The sequence below is a fragment of the Gossypium hirsutum genome, chromosome D10, assembly GCF_007990345.1.
Source record: "Gossypium hirsutum isolate 1008001.06 chromosome D10, Gossypium_hirsutum_v2.1, whole genome shotgun sequence".
In the NCBI taxonomy this organism is placed as follows: domain Eukaryota; kingdom Viridiplantae; phylum Streptophyta; class Magnoliopsida; order Malvales; family Malvaceae; genus Gossypium; species Gossypium hirsutum.
In genome coordinates, this window is record NC_053446.1 from 55,796,777 (window position 1) to 55,814,221 (window position 17,445).

At 31.2% G+C, this 17,445-nt stretch overlaps 2 protein-coding genes across 3 annotated transcripts; one reads left to right on the forward strand and one right to left on the reverse strand.

Annotated features, from left to right (window-relative positions):
- The first annotated feature begins 205 nt into the window (after window positions 1-205).
- LOC107915129 (probable ADP-ribosylation factor GTPase-activating protein AGD11) lies at window positions 206-5,127 on the forward strand. Of its 2 annotated transcripts, none has more exons than XM_016844276.2 (11): window positions 206-391; window positions 493-570; window positions 660-779; window positions 1,364-1,474; window positions 1,843-1,927; window positions 2,389-2,464; window positions 3,158-3,321; window positions 3,416-3,644; window positions 3,948-4,064; window positions 4,186-4,281; window positions 4,591-5,127. In XM_016844276.2, exons 3-11 carry the CDS (start codon window positions 737-739, stop codon window positions 4,870-4,872), a joined length of 1,203 nt encoding a protein of 400 aa, XP_016699765.1. In that variant the 5' UTR covers window positions 206-391; window positions 493-570; window positions 660-736; the 3' UTR covers window positions 4,873-5,127. The 2 variants fall into 2 exon arrangements, with proteins under 2 accessions (XP_016699765.1, XP_016699766.1); XM_016844277.2 differs by having other exon boundaries at window positions 665-779.
- A 1,797-nt stretch (window positions 5,128-6,924) lies between these two features.
- On the reverse strand, window positions 6,925-8,458 carry LOC107915131 (uncharacterized protein At5g39865). The gene has a single exon (XM_016844278.2). The coding sequence runs from the start codon at window positions 8,171-8,173 to the stop codon at window positions 7,352-7,354; it is 822 nt and encodes a 273-aa protein (XP_016699767.2). The 5' UTR covers window positions 8,174-8,458; the 3' UTR covers window positions 6,925-7,351.
- Between the last annotated feature and the right edge of the window lie 8,987 nt (window positions 8,459-17,445).

Here is a 17,445-nt window from a genome sequence, read left to right on the forward strand (position 1 = left end):
TTTAAAAAAAAAAAGAGGGGTGGTCTCACGCGCACGAAATGCGCGTGAAAAAATTAGATTCATGCGTCTGGTAAGAACACAACCGACAAAAAAAGGGCATTTAAGTTTTGAGTTGCCAGAATTACGACTTTGACTTTTCTGAGGGTATTATTCCTCAACATTCTATTATTAAATCTTTTTTATAAAAAATATTTAAATTCAGGTAATATTTTCCTTCTTCTTCTTCTGTTTTTTCTTCCCTTATCCATTTCTTTAATTCTTTTAGATTTGTTTTATTTTTACAGTAAAAGCCAAATTAATTTCTTTTGAAAAATCTCGTTGTTCCAACTAAAACTTCTCTGTTTCCTATGCAAACCCTTCATTGACTTTGTAATTTGGTTTTCCCAACAATGTAAGAACAACCCTTTTTTAAAATTATTGTTTTTGGCATTTTGTTTCAATTTTTTAAATACCATTATTTTATTTATTTTTTAAATAATATATATGATGCAGAAGAAAACTTGATCAAAGGTTCATCATTCTTCTTTCTGATGATCTTCTTTTCAACAGAAAAAGCCACATATTTAGAATGTAAGAACTTTTTTATTTCTTTTTTGTTTTTGGATTCTAATTATTGTATTTTGCTTCTTTGTTTAATGGATGTTTTTATGCTATTTTAGTGCAGATTTAAAGAAGTCATAAATGGGATTTTCCAAATAATAGCAGTGATTAGGGTCTTCAAATTTGAAGGCTGGAGATGTCTACCCAACATGGAAATTCTGATACTAAACCACCTTCTGGTAATGATTCATGCAAACCATTTAAAGACAAAAAGGCTGTCTTGCTTCTTTTTGATGTTGTTTATTTTCAATAATTTCTTACTTTGAATGATTATGAAAAAACAAGAAGGAATTTGAAAGCAATGAAAAACATTCATAACATCAGATCATCTAAATTGTTGCCAAGGCAATGGATTTGGCTGCGATTTCTTGACAAAAAACACTATGTTGGAAACCATTTTGGCTTATGTTTTACCTGAGTTTGGGGGGGAACTGAAAACAAAACATTTTAGCTTCATATGTTGAATAATAGGTTAGATTCTTGAATTTCTTTAATCGTCCGTTGCCGACGATTGTGCTTATTGATGGTGATCTTCTATTTCTGGATCGATTTTGGCGAGTAATGATACCTTTGGTTGAACCGAAGCCAAGAGTCCTTATACATATATTTTTTATGTTTTGTGAGCTTGTGATTAATTGTTTCCTTACTATGACATGTTGAACTTCCTTTAGCGGTTCCCCTATTAGTATTTCAATGACATTTGGCCGGGAACTTGGATTTTTCTGATAATATGTTTGGTTTATTCATTGTGTTGCACATGTAGGATCCGGTTCTCGCTTATATGATCTCCTATGTGCGGAACAGCCATATTGGAATCGACCAAGTGATGCAGATTGTACACCTTGGAATTTTAGGGAGTCGTGGAAATCTTCTGGTATGATGGCCTTTAACTCAAATGTTACGCTTAAGCATATCGAATGGAAAATGAAAAATAGCAATTGCAAAATGAAATGCGTCAAAGGGCATAGAACCTAATTCCATCACGCTACACTATGTTGGTCCCTAACATGGATGCCTTTCCAGTGCTTATATACTTACAGAACCCTGTGTTTGTAGTTTTGTGAAAGCACTCGTGTTTGTCTTTGTGCATTTGGATTAATTCTTTGGTTTATCCCTTTGAGGACCTCAGTCCCTGTTCGAATACGGAACCTATAGTAGCAGTAGTATCTCATTTGACTTCCCGTACAGCTATATAATTTTATCCTGATTTCTAAATTTTAACCTCTACTGCTCATTAAATAGGTGCAAAAGGGAGGCTGGAGAAATTGTTGAAAGAGTCTGGGAACGGTGTTTGTGCAGATTGCGGGACCCCAGATCCAAAATGGGTGTAAGTGAAGTACTTTGATTTATTATAAAGTTTGGTTTATTCGTTTTTAGGAAATAATTTGGATTTCTCAAGACTTAAGCTTCTGTATCTTTCTTTATGGAACTCCATTTCAAGTTTAATACTCTTTTCTTGAGTGACGCGAATGCGTCTCCCAGCTTTCCGGGGGTGAATTCTTGTACTGAAACTGAATTCATACTTTTGAGCATATTGGTATTGGACACGTAGCATTTCCATATCCGACACTTATCCTGAGTCCATGCCGCATATGTCTATGCTCTATTTTGTAAATACTTTTTATCTCTCTTTTTCCATTGAAGTTTGTCCCAATATCTGTAATAGTGGCAGTAATTCATTTGTTAGCCCTTTTCAGGTGTTTTTCCATTTTGTTTGTGCTTAAGTTTGGTATATTAAATCGACATTTCCTTCTTTTTTACTTTGTTTCTCCTTTTCCTGCATATCAGATCATTAACACTTGGAGTTTTTATTTGTATTAAATGCTCTGGTGTTCATAGAAGCCTCGGAGTACATATATCAAAGGTATGGTTTTTGGATTTGGCTCATATTTTACTTGAATGAAGTTCTAAAGGATTGAATTACATTGTGTATTTAGCGAGACTTCTTAAAACTTATTCTAAGTAGAAATTACTACTTTAAATATGATAGTCAAAGGATTCTACTGGTATAAAACCTTGATTTAGTTGCATTAAAGCATCGTGAATCAGCCATCCCTATATCTGCTATGTACAGTCATTGTCATTGCAGAACATGAAATGCCAAGAATCAAAATTATTTCATATTATTTGGACTTGCACATATTAACCATCTTCGGTAACTGGAAGTTGCCACATAAAATTACCGGCCTTGCTGTATTAGTAATTTTTTTCTCATAGATACTCTGCATTTAAGTTTGCCAAATAGAGGCTATTCAACCAGTCCGTGGTCATTGATCTGTGATATGTTGTAGTGTTTTGATTATCTAAGTTACACCAACTCTTCATTTTTGCTTGAAGTATCCATGTTTAACCCATGCCCTGACATGGTATGGGGATATGACATCCAAGAATCTTCAAATACATAGAAAAAATTGAAAAAAAATATGAAAATACCGATGTCAGGTGCGTACCTATACCTACACTTACATCCGAATCCAAGTTACGTAGATGGTTACAGTGTTCTGTCCAGACATGCACTTATCTGCTAATTTTCTAATTTGAAACGCAATTATGCTAGGTTTTATCAGTGAAGCTCGATGAATGGACAGACGAACAAGTTGATGTTCTGGTAAATTTGGGTGGCAATAATGTAGCAAACAATAAATATGAAGCTCTCATTCCTGAAAACCTCAAAAAGCCGTCACCAGATTCATCCAATGAGGAGCGTGCCGATTTCATTAGGTAATGCCAAAATTAACTTGCCAATACCTTCTTTCTTTTTCTGGCTAGAACACTTAATTCGTTTTTCTGAGTATTTTATTTCTTGAATGCTTAGGAGAAAATACGAGATGCTGCAATTTTTCGATGGCAATAAACATGACCCCCATTCTCCTCAACGGACTTTGTCTTCCTCCTCACAGGGTTCTTTGTCCAACCTGTTCGGTCAAGATAAAAGACAGTATGAGAAACAGCCGACCAGACATCGTATCGGGCAAAAATTTAGAAACAGCTGGGGAAGAAGAGACAGTGATCATCACAAGTCCGTAAGGAAGAGCAACTCATTGGTAATTATTACCTTTTCTTTTACCAATGCTTATTTTAATTTTCCGATTCCAGAAGCACTTCTTTCCGCAAGAACTAGCTAGTTGGTGCATATTGGAGTAAGAAAAATTGATATCTCTAAATCTGATACAATCTTCTATGCCTCATATCCTTCCAAATTAACTGGACTGGTACTACAGCACGGTTATTCCATGTTAGCTTTCTGGGAATATCAGTATGATCATAGAAAAGCCTTCAATGAAGTTATTTCTGCAAATTAACTGTGTTACTGAATGTTATTTTTTCTTTAAATGTACTGTTTATAGGCGGGTATGGTTGAATTCATTGGGATGATTAAGGTGAATGTTGTTAAAGGCACCAACCTAGCTGTCCGGGATATGGTTACCAGCGATCCGTATGTCATGCTCACGTTGGGTCAACAAGTATGCTTTTATCTTTTTCACAAATTTGATGATGTTATTAAATCTTGAACTGAAACGGACAAATCTAGGGAAGCAAGTTGTTGTAAATGATCTGAATTCTTAGTAATCTCTTTTCTTGCAGTCAGTCAAGACCCGAGTCATAAAGAACAACCTAAATCCGGTCTGGAACGAAAGCCTAATGTTGTCAATTCCAGATAGCATTCCTCCTTTGAAAGTGGTGAGTTGGATTTTTTTAACACAAAAGCACGAAATGACTATACTTTGACACTTCGCAACGCAAGTTTTATTACACTGGCAGTACTATGTTTGCCTGTAAATCATTAAGAATATCTTTACTTGACCAAATGAACTTCTAGAGAAAATGATTAAATCTCTACCAAGACATTATAATTATAAGTTCCTGCTTTTGTCCAAAAGAATGAAACGTTTTCTGGTTAGATAGTGGTAATTTGCCTTTATGTTGTTCTAACTTTTTGTTTTTCCCTAAGTACTCATATTTAACACATTTCCGGACCTTTATATGCAGATTGTGTATGATAAAGATACATTTTCACATGACGATTTTATGGGGGAAGCAGAGATTGACATTCAACCGCTGGTTGCTGCGGCAAAAGCCCATGAGCGTTCAGAGATTCAGGAATCAATGCAGCTAGGGAAATGGGTTGCGAGCAAAGACAACACCCTAGAAAAAGACGGTATAATTACTGTGACAGATGGGAAAGTAAAACAGGATATCTCTCTTCGGCTACAAAAGGTAGAGAGAGGGGTGCTTGAGATTGAGCTCGAATGTGTTCCACTTACTCAATAGCTTGTAAAAGGGAGGAAAAATAGTCAGGTTCATATCAGAATGTCCGAAAATATGCTTGTTATGACCACTTTGAATGGATACGTGTAATTTTAGGAAAACATCATCATAGAAGGTTTTAAACATGGCTTGGTGATGATAAAGCAGCAGGCAAAACCCCATTTTATAGTGTGAAACAATGATGTGTATAATTTTGTAGCACTCATTTGTACTCCTCAGCTTTCTTCTTTATAATGGTTCTTCTGTTCTTTACTGGAACTCAAATATGAACAGCATATATGAGTATGTTTGGTCTTTTCATATATTCGGAGGATCGTATCTCATACTTATATCTGAATGTGTTGGAAGAACATAAGCCTCTCCAAATACTCCAACGGAGCTAATATAGTGAGAGTTATGCCTAAATATGTATTGAATATAAATGCCAAAATATGGAGAATGGTTCTTTCTGTTCTTTACTCAGACTCGAATGTGAACAGAAGTTATTATGTTTTAGTCTTTTCATATATTTCGAAGGCATATCTCATACCTGCTTTCGAATAATGAAAATGGAGAACCGGAACAACATAAGCCTCTGATACTCCAATGGAGCTAATATATTTCAAGGATTATAGTCGTGCCTAATTTCAAGGATTACAGGCGCATTTCCATGGCAACCATCCTGATGGTGAATGTACTCCCAATGTTGGAATGCAGGAAAATGGAGGCGTAAAATGGTGCAGTTTCTGAAAGATAATCCCAGTGTTCTGGTTAATTTAAGAGCTAGAGTATCAGTTGCTCTTTCATGCTTGCTCTTAAGGATAGCAAGTGGTCGCCTAAATGTTAGTAACTTCATGTATACAATGCTCTCTTTTCATTCATTCATACCTGGAATATTATACTGATGGAAAAGAGAGGATTGAAGATGAGGTGATTAGTGCCTACTCCAAGCCTAAGGAGTTATGATGGTGACTGCTCACCTGAATTATGATGGAGATGGATTGTCCCGACCAAACTAAGGGGAAGGGAATTAGGCCAGAAGCATCCAAAATTTAGGTCTACCTTCAGAAAATGGAAAGCTATTGTTTACAGGCACAGATTAGTGTAAAGGGTCTTTGCATTGTGTGGCCCAAAAAAAAGTCCTTGTATTATCGTATTCCCACACAGGTACTTCAAGTGAACTGAAAAGTCGGAACTAACATAGCTGGAAAATAAAACAGTAAATAATCCTTGACATAACAGCCCTGATATCGATCAGTAATCAAGAGTTAAAACATGCAGGAGATAAAATACAATATAACTTGGGCAAAAACTAAGAACAGTCTTTTAGGTAGAACAGACTTGTCATGAAAACACAACCCAGAAAATCCTATAAACCAAATTTAAAGGAAATACTTCATAGACCAACACAACTACAGTTTAGCACTAATCATGTAACTCATGGCTCTTAAACATATTAAAAATTTGCCTCAGAAGAAAGGGATAGAATGAATATAACAGTATAGAAGTATTATACACCATCCAATGATATGTTTCTACGACTCTACAATTTTCTTAAGTAACCCCGTATAAGATATAAGATTATGAGCCTCCAAATACAGAAAAACTTGGAAACAATAAGCATACCCATACTGTCACATCCAAGTCAAAGTAACGTAGTAATTTGCTAACACTTTTACAGACTCCAAAATCCAAATTATTCCACCATTTGGAGCATCTCTAAATTCTTAGCATATCAATATAGAGGCACATGGACTGAATTGCATTGATAGAAAATTGGTACAAAGTAAAGTAGTTAGGTTATCAAATCAATGCATGCAAGATAGTCGACATTTGTAGAATCTAGACATCAATCTGTCTAAAATCTCACAATCTATGCACTCAACACACAAAGCAGCTTTTGCTTACGGTTCACTCATTCCTTAGAGTAGGAATAATTCCAGAGCAATAAGCGATTAGGTATATTGAGTTCAAGGCCTTGAATAAACAAGAAATTTGTTCCGTATGAATGAATGAAAATCCAGATATATATGCATTGCAGCTTCTTTGATTACAAAGTGAATTCAAGAAAAGAAGTAAAGCATAAATAATATTCTATTCTCATTATAATCTATCACAAAAATATGTGAGTCCATTACATTAAGATAGCACTAAATATTTACAATACCATATGGGAGAGAGAAATTTCGGATCTCCTCCATAATCGAAATGCCAGAACCAAATATGGCATTTTGATTTTACATTACAATATTATTTGTCAACATCCAGTTGAACATGACAAACGAACGATCATCAGCTCTCTGCTAACAAAACGTTTCACGCCAAACACAATAGACCATTAAACACGACATCTACATTAACAAGCTTCTAAATCTGCTACTGAAAGGGCTCATACCGACACACTAGACCATTAAACACAACATCTACATTCGTTAACACCTACCTTCGTTAACGAAAATGAAAACTTCTAAATATACCTTAGCACCATGCAAGTACCAAAGCTTTAAGAGCAGCAATCTGGGCAACGAATCAAGCCATTCTCATTGCATTCCAAGCATTTTTTAGGCAACTCTTCATCTTCGTCAAACACTTTTCGACTCCCACTACAGTTCCAACAAGGCACAAACCTGACATCCCCACAACCTTGACAAACAAACCCAGGTTGTCTCCTTGGGAACCCATCAAGAATCTTAGCCAATTCCCCAACTTCAAACATGCTTTTAATCACATCAGCACCACCAACGTACTTGCCCTTTATAAAAACCTGAGGCAAACTCACTGTCTTCTCTTTCAAAACGCTTTGCAACTCTTTCTTGTAAGCTGCATCCATGGAGATATCTCTCTCATCGACCCAAACTCTAAACCCTCTAAATATCATCTTAACAGCATAACAATCCTCGTAAGTCCTTCGAATCCCTCGCAAACTAGTTAAATAAACAACAATTCGATCTTCAGTTCCCGGTAACCTTATCGAAGAGTTATTAAAGCTCAAAGAAAACGAAGACGAATACGCAATCGATTTCGAGGGTCTCAAAACAACTCTGGGAGAAGTTTCTTTAGGACTGGCTAAGTTCGATGGTGAAGACGAAGACTTAGCGGATTCGAACAAATTGCAAAGCTTTTTAACTTTACCTTTGACGGAATCGAAGGAATTGTAAAACCTCGAAATGGAAGCTGCTCGATTGAGAGACGACGGGCTGTTGAGAAGGAGATGGAATTTGGGGGAATTCGACTCAGCTGCCGCCGTAGAGTTCATCGTGAACGAACGATTGAAGAACAACGACCCAGATGATGACTTCGCCTTGCTGTCTTCCATTTCTGCCATCGACCCAGATAAAAAAAATCGCAAATTAACGGAAAAATTCAAACTTTTCCGGGAAAAAAAAATCAAGATTATTGGGAATTGTAATTTGGGTTCTTCTTGATTTCGTTGATAAAACAACTAAAAAATAGAATCCCTTCCAATCGGTTGAAAGAAGATGAAGGCTTATTCTTGTTAGCCTTTTTTTTTTTAATTGTTTATTTGGAGAATGGTAACTGAAGAAAGAAGGAGAGCTTTGCTTTTTTGTAGGCGTAGCAGCAAAGCAAGAAATATTTCTTGTTTCTATGTTGCTTAATTTTAAATTTACAAAATAATTTATTAAACCAATATTTTTCAAAAAAATTTGAATTTAAAATAATATTCAGGTATATTTATTTACTCCTTCTTACGTCATTTATCGTTATAAGTAATTTTTTTATTTTTTATGTGATACAAAAACGGTCAGATAAGATATCATTTTAAAAAAACAATTGATGGAAAATTAAAAATCTTTGTCTAGAAAATAAAAAGAATTCCTGATAAAAAGGAATTTTTATTAAAAAAGCTTTTTCTTAATAATATTATAAAACTTACTGTGTAGGTGAACAGGAAATGAGGTAGAAGCTGTCTCTTTTGAAAGACGCGGTTTTTGGGCTTTTGCCGTTCTTTGAAGGGTGTGATTTTTGGAACAAAATCATTTGTCTATTTATATATATTTTTTATTCACAATAAACTCACGTGTATAACACATGCCACTTTCGTTCTTTTTTTTAAAAAATAATCCTAATAATAGTAGTCATAAAAATGGTAAATATAAATTATTTACAGTGTGCTCTCTCAGTTTCATCCCACTGTTTCTCTTCTTTTTTTCACAATTTTACTGTGTGCTTGAAATTACTGCCCACAATCAATAAATTCACAATTAAAAGGAAAATATATAGAGAAATAAAATAAATGGAATTATAAAAAAAATTTAAAATTTTAATTTTTTTTTTTAAAAATTGTGTTTGGATTGAGCATATCTAAAAATAAAAAATGGAAATAAAAGTTTTGGATAAAATTATCTAAAAATAATCCAAATTGTTTAGATGAGTAAGTTCCAATTTAGTTAGTAAGAATAATAATATGCATTTTTTCCATTTTCTTTAATTTAATTTTGGAGAGTTGTTCACCTTCACCGTATATGCTTCACCAATAAAACTCATTAATTTAGTAAGAAAGGATGTCTATTTTCCATTCTAATGCATAAAAACCAATCATTCCAAATTAGAAATACGAGAGGAGAGAAAATAAGATAGATGCGTATATTAATTCAAAATTATGTATTTTTCAAATATTTTATTTTCTTTTATTCCATTTTTTAACTCTACAAAGCTTAAAGAAAAATTATGATTTCCATCATTTTAATTTTTTACCTCTTCGATTTTCCATGTTTTTAAATTTCTTCTCACCCTATAAAACAAAGCCTATATCTCAAATTTGAATGATCGGAATAACAACATTATCTTTTAAATCAAAACAATTTTTGAAGAAAAAAACAAAACAATCCAAAAAATATATTATTATTTCGATTTAAACTATAAATGATCCGTTATAATAAAATAAAAAATATTTCTTTTATCCAAAGTCCAAAGGAATCATAAACAAATGAGACATGACACCCTAACCAAAGAAATTATGGTCGACTAATTAAACCTTACTCTCTCTCTTTTTTTTTTAAATATAAATAAAAGAATTACAAGTTTTAGAAGTAAAAAAAATTGTAACCTAATATTGAAAATATTTGGAAAATAATTTTAATTCAGTCAACTTATCCATAGTGACCAAATTAAATTGAAATTTCGGAATAATGAAGTTCATAAAATTATTAAATATTATTTAAAATTGATATTAAATCCACATGACTTCATTAAAAAGAAATTCAACCATTATTTTCTTAATGAATTACTGTACCATTATGTTAACAATTTCAAATTATGTCAAAATTTTGAATGGAAAACTGATGTTTGGCTTTTAATGACTCATTTCAAAGTCAATGAAGTGGATGGGAGCTGGTGGGCGGATTAAAGTTTTCATTAAGTTATAAGCTAAAATCATTACTTCAATTTTAAATTTTTGTCGAAGTTTTTATTCCGAATTAATGATAAATTTGATAATTAATGTTTGCATATTTTGTCAAAATGGTTCTAATTGTATTTTTTAATTTTTATTTTTGTTGCCATCAACCTTTGTATATTTATTGAGAAATTTTTCTATTGAGTTAATTTTTTTTAGATAATTACATCTATTTTGTTTAAATTAAGAGTTATTTTTTAAAATTTAATGTATTATTTTTTTATTTTCCACATGTAATTATCTTGTTGGGTTATATAAGTAATAAATTACATCTCAATAAAAATATTCTACATATGAAATTCCACATCATCTCTATTAACTTTTTTAACGGTGTTTTTATTAAATCTGTTAGAAAAAGTAGATTGAAAAAAAAAAGAACAAAAGTTGATGGCAAAAAAAGACTCAAAATACAATTAAGACCATTTTGACAAAACATACAAACATTAGTGGCCAAATTTATCATTAAGCCTTTTTATTCATTCTCATTGTGGTTTATTTTTATTTTATTTAATCCATTTATTTTTTTTTATGAAAATCAATATTTTGTGTTCTTTTTATATTTATATTAAGACAACAAGATTAGTTGATTGAGCCTTAATTTAGCTGACACTATTAATTAGGAGAATATGAGTTTAAATGCTTAAGTATGTTTTTTTCTTTTGATTTAAGAGTTGAGAGATTATGAATAAAAATAAACATTTATAAAAGTCTTAAGGGTGCAAAAAGCCCTCAATTTAAAAAAAAAAATTTAAGCCTTTGCTTTTTTTTTCGCACTTATTTTGGTACTTGAACTTTCAAAATGCATAAAAAATGCTCTCAAACATTTAAAAAAAAGAAGCAATTAAGCCCTACCTTTTTTGCACTCAATTGGGTACTTTAACTTTCAAAATGTATCAAAAAGACTCTCAAACTTTTTCAAAAAAATAATTAAGCCCTTGCTTTTATTAAAAATTATAAAAAAAATTAAAATCAATAAAATCTATAAATAATATTATATTTTAATAAAAATAAAATATTATAAATTCATTATAAATTATAAAAATTATAAAAATCATTAAAAATATATAAAAATTTGTAAAAAAATTTAAAAATCATAAAATTTTATAAAATTTTATAAAGTCGTAAGAAAATTATACAAAAGGTAAAGAAATATAAATTTCATAAAAAAATTATAAATTTTATCGTACCAAAAGAAGTATTTTATAATTTTTCTATAACTTTTATTGATTTTTATTTTTTATCATTTTTCGCCACATGTCACATTATGCTGCGACACGTGATGATTTTAATTGAAAAAAAAAACTAGGGGTCATTTTTTATGATTTTTATAAAATTTTATAATTTTTTTATTTTTTACGATTTTTATAAAGAAATTATAATTTTTAATAAATTATAATTTTTATAATTTTTATAATTTTTTTTATTTTTTATAATGTTTAATAAGAGCATGGGCTTAATTTCTTTTTTAAAAAAATTTTGAGGGTTTTTTTGATGCACTTTGAAAGTTCAAGTGCCCAACTGAGCAAAAAAAAATATCATGGGCTTCATTACTTTTTTTGAAAAAATTTAAAAACTTTTTACACCCTTAAGCCTTTATAAAAAATATATAAAAATAGATTTATTCAATTTATTTTATGTACATTAATCAAATTTATAAAAAAAATCTTTTATTAAAACCTCGAACTCCCCTTTTTTATTGGTTTAACAGACTTAAACGATCAAATTTATGGTCAATTTACCAAAAAAAACTTTTTTTTAAATTACCGAAATGGGCCCGGTATTTTATTATTTACCGAAATGGGCCTTTTCCGGTAAATCACGTCCACGTCAGCACGATGTCAGGGGACGTGCCAGGAAATCGCAGCCACGTCAGCGCGTTTTGCTGACGTGGCAACAAATCGCATCCACGAGGGGGCGATTTGTTGCCACGTCAGTAAAGCGCGCTGACGTGGTCGCGATTTCCCCCAACGGTCCAAAAAAAAACTATAAATACCTCCATCCCTTTTTTTTTCACAAACTAATCATCGCTCAATTTCCTCTCAATTTTGGTGTTGAGAGGAAGCATTGCAAATAATTAAATAAGATATTTCGAAAGAAGGTGGAAAGGAAGACTAAAGCATATTGACGATAAAGTTAAAAAAAATTGAGAGAAATTTAAAAAAAAAAATTAGAGTCAAAATTTTAAAGGGTCAAAAAGTTCTTTCACAATTATTCATAGTGATTTAAAAATAAGAATTACAAAATTAGCAATTAATAAAAATAATGAAATAAATTTTAATTATAATGACATTAATGATTAAAAACGGATGATAAAAATTTTCTATTGGTGATGGTTAATAGCAAAAAGGAATTCTTTTTAAGGAAAAGAAAAAAGAAAAAGAAAAGCATTCAAACAATAGGTAAAAAGATCAACAAGAAAGTACTAATTGAACGAACTTCCGATTATTGACCTGATCATGGCTCGGGTTGTCTAGCTTGGGTCGAAGGTCCGCCCAAAAAATAGTAGGATTTGAATAAAAATATAAATTCGAAAAATATGTTTGAATAAAAAATAAGGTCCGTTGTCTAAACGGATCGAGCCTCGGGTAAAAGTTTTTTGGCTAGGGCCCGACCTAAATAAATTAATTATTTTTTAATAAAAATTATCTTGTTGTTCCTAGTGTTTTGGTGCTGTTATTTTTCTGTTGTTTTTGTTGTTATTTTTGCTATTGTTTTTTTGTTATTTGTACTGGCCAATTTACTAACAAAAGCTTAAATTTTTTATAATTTTTTTATAAAAGCGCGGCCACGTCAGCGCGCTTTGCAGACATGGCAACAAATCGCCCCCTCGTGGATGCAATTTGTTGCCACGTCAGCAAAGCGCGCTGACATGGCCTCGATTCCTGGCACGTCCCCTGACATCGGGCTGACGTGGAAGCGATTTGCCGGAAAATGGCCCATTCCGATAAATAATAAAATACTGGGCCCATTTCGGTATATTTATAAAAAAATTAAACTTTTATTGGTAAATTGGCCCAAATTTATGATATTTATAATTTAGTAAATTTACCAAATTAAATTAATCTAATATCGTTTTATAGATAAACACAATTTAAAGCGACAAGTTTTGGTTGAAATGATAGTGTATACATTAATAAAACTCATTTATAAAATATAGTTTTTTTTTAAATAATCTCATTATAGGTTATTATCATATCAGCTCTTTTTGACACGATGCCTAAAACTACCCATAACCCCTCCCCAATTCATAATTAGGAGGATAATGCGCTTCGACGTACTCGAACTCACATCCTCATGTATTGACAATAATGTCCATGCCAATCAAGTTAAGACTCAATCGATCATTTATAAAATATAGGGAAATGTTGTCCCAATGCTGCAGTGGTATGATTTAGTTACATTTCTTACCTTCTTATCTTCTATTTTATCATATTCAAATAAAATACCTAATTATATGATACAATTATATGTTGTTGATAGGAATCACGATATATCAAAATCTGAATATAATGTAGAAATATGATATTTATGTATTAATTATGCTCACAAATACAAGTATATTAAGCCAATATATTATATTTGATGAATTAAGTTTAGCTAAAAAAATAGCAGAAATATATTCACAGAAGATTATGATTGCATTCAAATATAACTCATGACATCTTCTATGTTAAAAAATTTGGGGGCAAAATTTATATTTTTAACCACCATAATTTTGTTTTATTGAAACATTTATATTTTAAAAATTAATCGGATCTTTAATATTTCAATTACGTACAAAAATCATATCGAAGTAATGTTTTTGTAATTGGATCAGTGGTTGAGCTGTTAGGTTACTAGTTTTTGGTTTGACTAGTTGGTCCGGTTTGATTAAATGAATTATTTAAAAAATCATAAAAATAAAAATAAATGTTTTTTTAGCTCGGTTACAGTTTCGCAAGTCAACCAATTCAACTTCTTTATCCAGACCAGTGTACCGACTAGTCTGGTCCAGTTACAACAACCTTGTATCAGACAATGTTTTTTTGAAACCGAACCGGTTTGATTAAAACATATTAAAATTTTTAATTTTAAATTTTTTTATTCAGCCGGTTTTTAAATGGTACAACTGGTTCCTGATCTAACTTGTTTAAAGTTACTTTTCGAACCGGTCCCCTGATTGGTTTTCGATCCGACCAATTCGGTCCAATTCAAACAAAATTGTTATATAGTAAAAATAAGATTTTGAAATAAATTTAGTATAAGATCTACATTTTAATGAAAAATTTGATGATCGCAAAATTTATTTTGCAATTTTATGAACCTCGAGAAATTATAAGGCAACATATGGAGAATTGTGTAAAATTATTACACGGTACATAACATCTTTTTATAATCTTCAACATATATTTGTTTAGAATTAGTTTAATACGATATAGGTATTTTAATATTTTAAAGCTTCCTAATATGACAACATTTTAAATAAGTAGTTTTATTTTAATTTTGTATATATTGTATATATCGCATTATCATTTATTTTAAATTATATGTTTTATTATTTAATAGATGTTATTTTCACATATATATATATTTTAAATATGCAGTTTTCACGTGCATACATTATTAATTATCATTTTAAGTCAAATTAGTTAAATTAGTATAACTACGGTCAATCCATTATTCATTAAAATTTAGAGAGAGGTTAAACGTCTATTGATAACAAGTTAATTTTGTGTTTTTAATGTATCTATTTTTTGGATCATTTTTGAATAGCATACTGTTAAATTTATTATTTACTGCTTAAATCTTATCAAGGATGAAATTAGAATGCCAAAATTAGAAATCAAGCAAAGTTAAATTGGAACAAGAAGCAAAAAAAATGGGCCGAATTGAAAAAATGGCAGAATTAGTGGCTGATTAAATCACATTTTTTAAGTTGTCAAATTCTATAAATAGAAAAAAAAGAGAGTTGATATATTATTAAGACGAATTATGCTAAATATATAAATACCTTATATTGGTGGCATGAAAAAAAAACAGATTTGAATGGAATTAAATACAATTGCTTTCTTTTATTTCATCCAACGTCCGTAGCTTTTGAGCTTCTTGTCAATTTCCGTCTTTTTCTTTCTTTTGTTTCAATTGCTTTGTATGCCTTTTATCCTTTTTCACCTATCACAATTACACTCAAATCCACTTTTAAACCCCAATTGAGCATGATTAATTTTAATGCTCAACAAAACCTTATTTAGCCTTAGGTCGGTTATCATTCCTTTTAAAAATCGTGAGATATGAACCCCACTAAAACCTTTCAATGCAGTATTCATTATCTCTTCGGAATATGGGATAGTCATAATCGTCCATTTAAAAAGCGTGCGTTGGGTTGGAGTTGTTTGACATATAGTTGGGAAAACGAGACGGTCGTCTGTCGAGTTCAAATTCTTGCGAATAAGTTGGCGTGTTCAATTGAGAAAAGCCAGTTGGATTCCTTCAAGGGAGACAGTGATCGAATTTAAATGACCCACATGGTTAAGGTTGTTAATTTGAGTTGGGGCTTTTCTAGATCACAAGGCTGTCGAGATATTAAATTGCGGACACGTGTCACGTGATTAGATAATCGATAAGGGTTGGTTTGTAGGTCGTATCAGGACCAACTACACAGGGAAAAGTTGGTGGTTGGGGCATCCTTGACCGCTATAACCAGCTTATCGTTTGGAAAGAAAAGTTTACTTTCAATGATCGATTCAATTTTGGAGTGTACCGAGGTTGAGGTTAAGCATTCATATATTTGATTCACCGATTTAATTTAATTTCCTTAATTTTATTTTGCAATCATAATTCTGTTTTTATTTTTTTTATCAACTAAAATCCCCCTTTTATTTTTTTTAGCTCTGTAACGCACAGGTCGTGAGCATAACTAGGGGTGTGCAAAATTCGGGTAAAACCGAAAAAATTCGGTTAACCGACTGAATTCGGTTAATCGGTTGGTTAACCGAATTTTTTCGGTCGGGGGTCGGTTAATTATTTTTTAATTTTTCGTTTAACGGTTAATTCGGTTAGAAACCGGTCGGTTAACCGAATTTTTCTATTTAACCAAAAAAATTAATAAATAAAATTATAATATATAAATAGGCCCACTATTCACCTAAACCTAATTTAAACCCATGTATTCAACCCAACCCAATTACCTAACCCAACCCAATCATAAAAATTACAAATAATTTAATAAATAAAAATAAAATTCTAAAACTAAAACTAAAACTAAAGTCAAAAGTCTAAAAATAATTTAATTATGTAGTGATTTAATTCGGGTAATTCGGTTAATTCGGTTAATTTTTAACCAAAAATAAAAAACATATAATTTTCGGTTAACCGATCGAATTAACCGAAAAAATTTCGGTTCAGTTAATTTTTTTGAAAAATTTCGGTTCGGTTAACGGTTAAAAATTTTGAAAGGTCGGTTAATTCGGTTAATGTTATTTCGGGTCGGTTAACCGAATGAACACCCCTAAGCATAACAATTGTCTAGACTTAGGAATCTGATTATGTAAATAGGAAAATTAGGAGTCCCAATCCTGTGGGATCGATCCTACTACTTTATACTACTATTTAATTAAGTTAGAGCGTAGGAAATTATATTTGGTGGTTTTGACACCCATCATCTATTGATCGAACGTTTATTTTTTCCCAAAAGATACCAAAAGAAATTTAGAGTCAGATTATTAGGGCTAGTTTAGCAGTACTTTTAAGAAGCAATTTTGGGACAAAAAGCTCTTTTGAGATAAAAACATCCCAAAACAAGCCGCTTTTGAGAGAAAAATACTTTTCAAATGCCAAAAGTTGATCAAATGCAGAAGCAGAAAATTTTGAGCTTTTACTGCAATCAGGTTTCGAATTACTTTTTCGCAAACATTTAAACACACCAACAATATATTTTTTGATTACTACACACCAACTAAAATAACATTTTCTCTAGTTCTTTCAACTTCTGGAGCAATTCTTTGAACTACTTTTCCTTTGTCCTCCTTCTTCAAAGATACATCTTTTGATCTTTGTTCCTTCGAGGTATGCTTTTTATGTTAAGGTTATATTTTTTAGGTTAATATCTAATATAGTTTATATATTCAAATTACATTTTACAAAAAAGTAATACAACTTATTTTTAAATATATTTAACTTTTCTAATTCATGTATTAAAATAT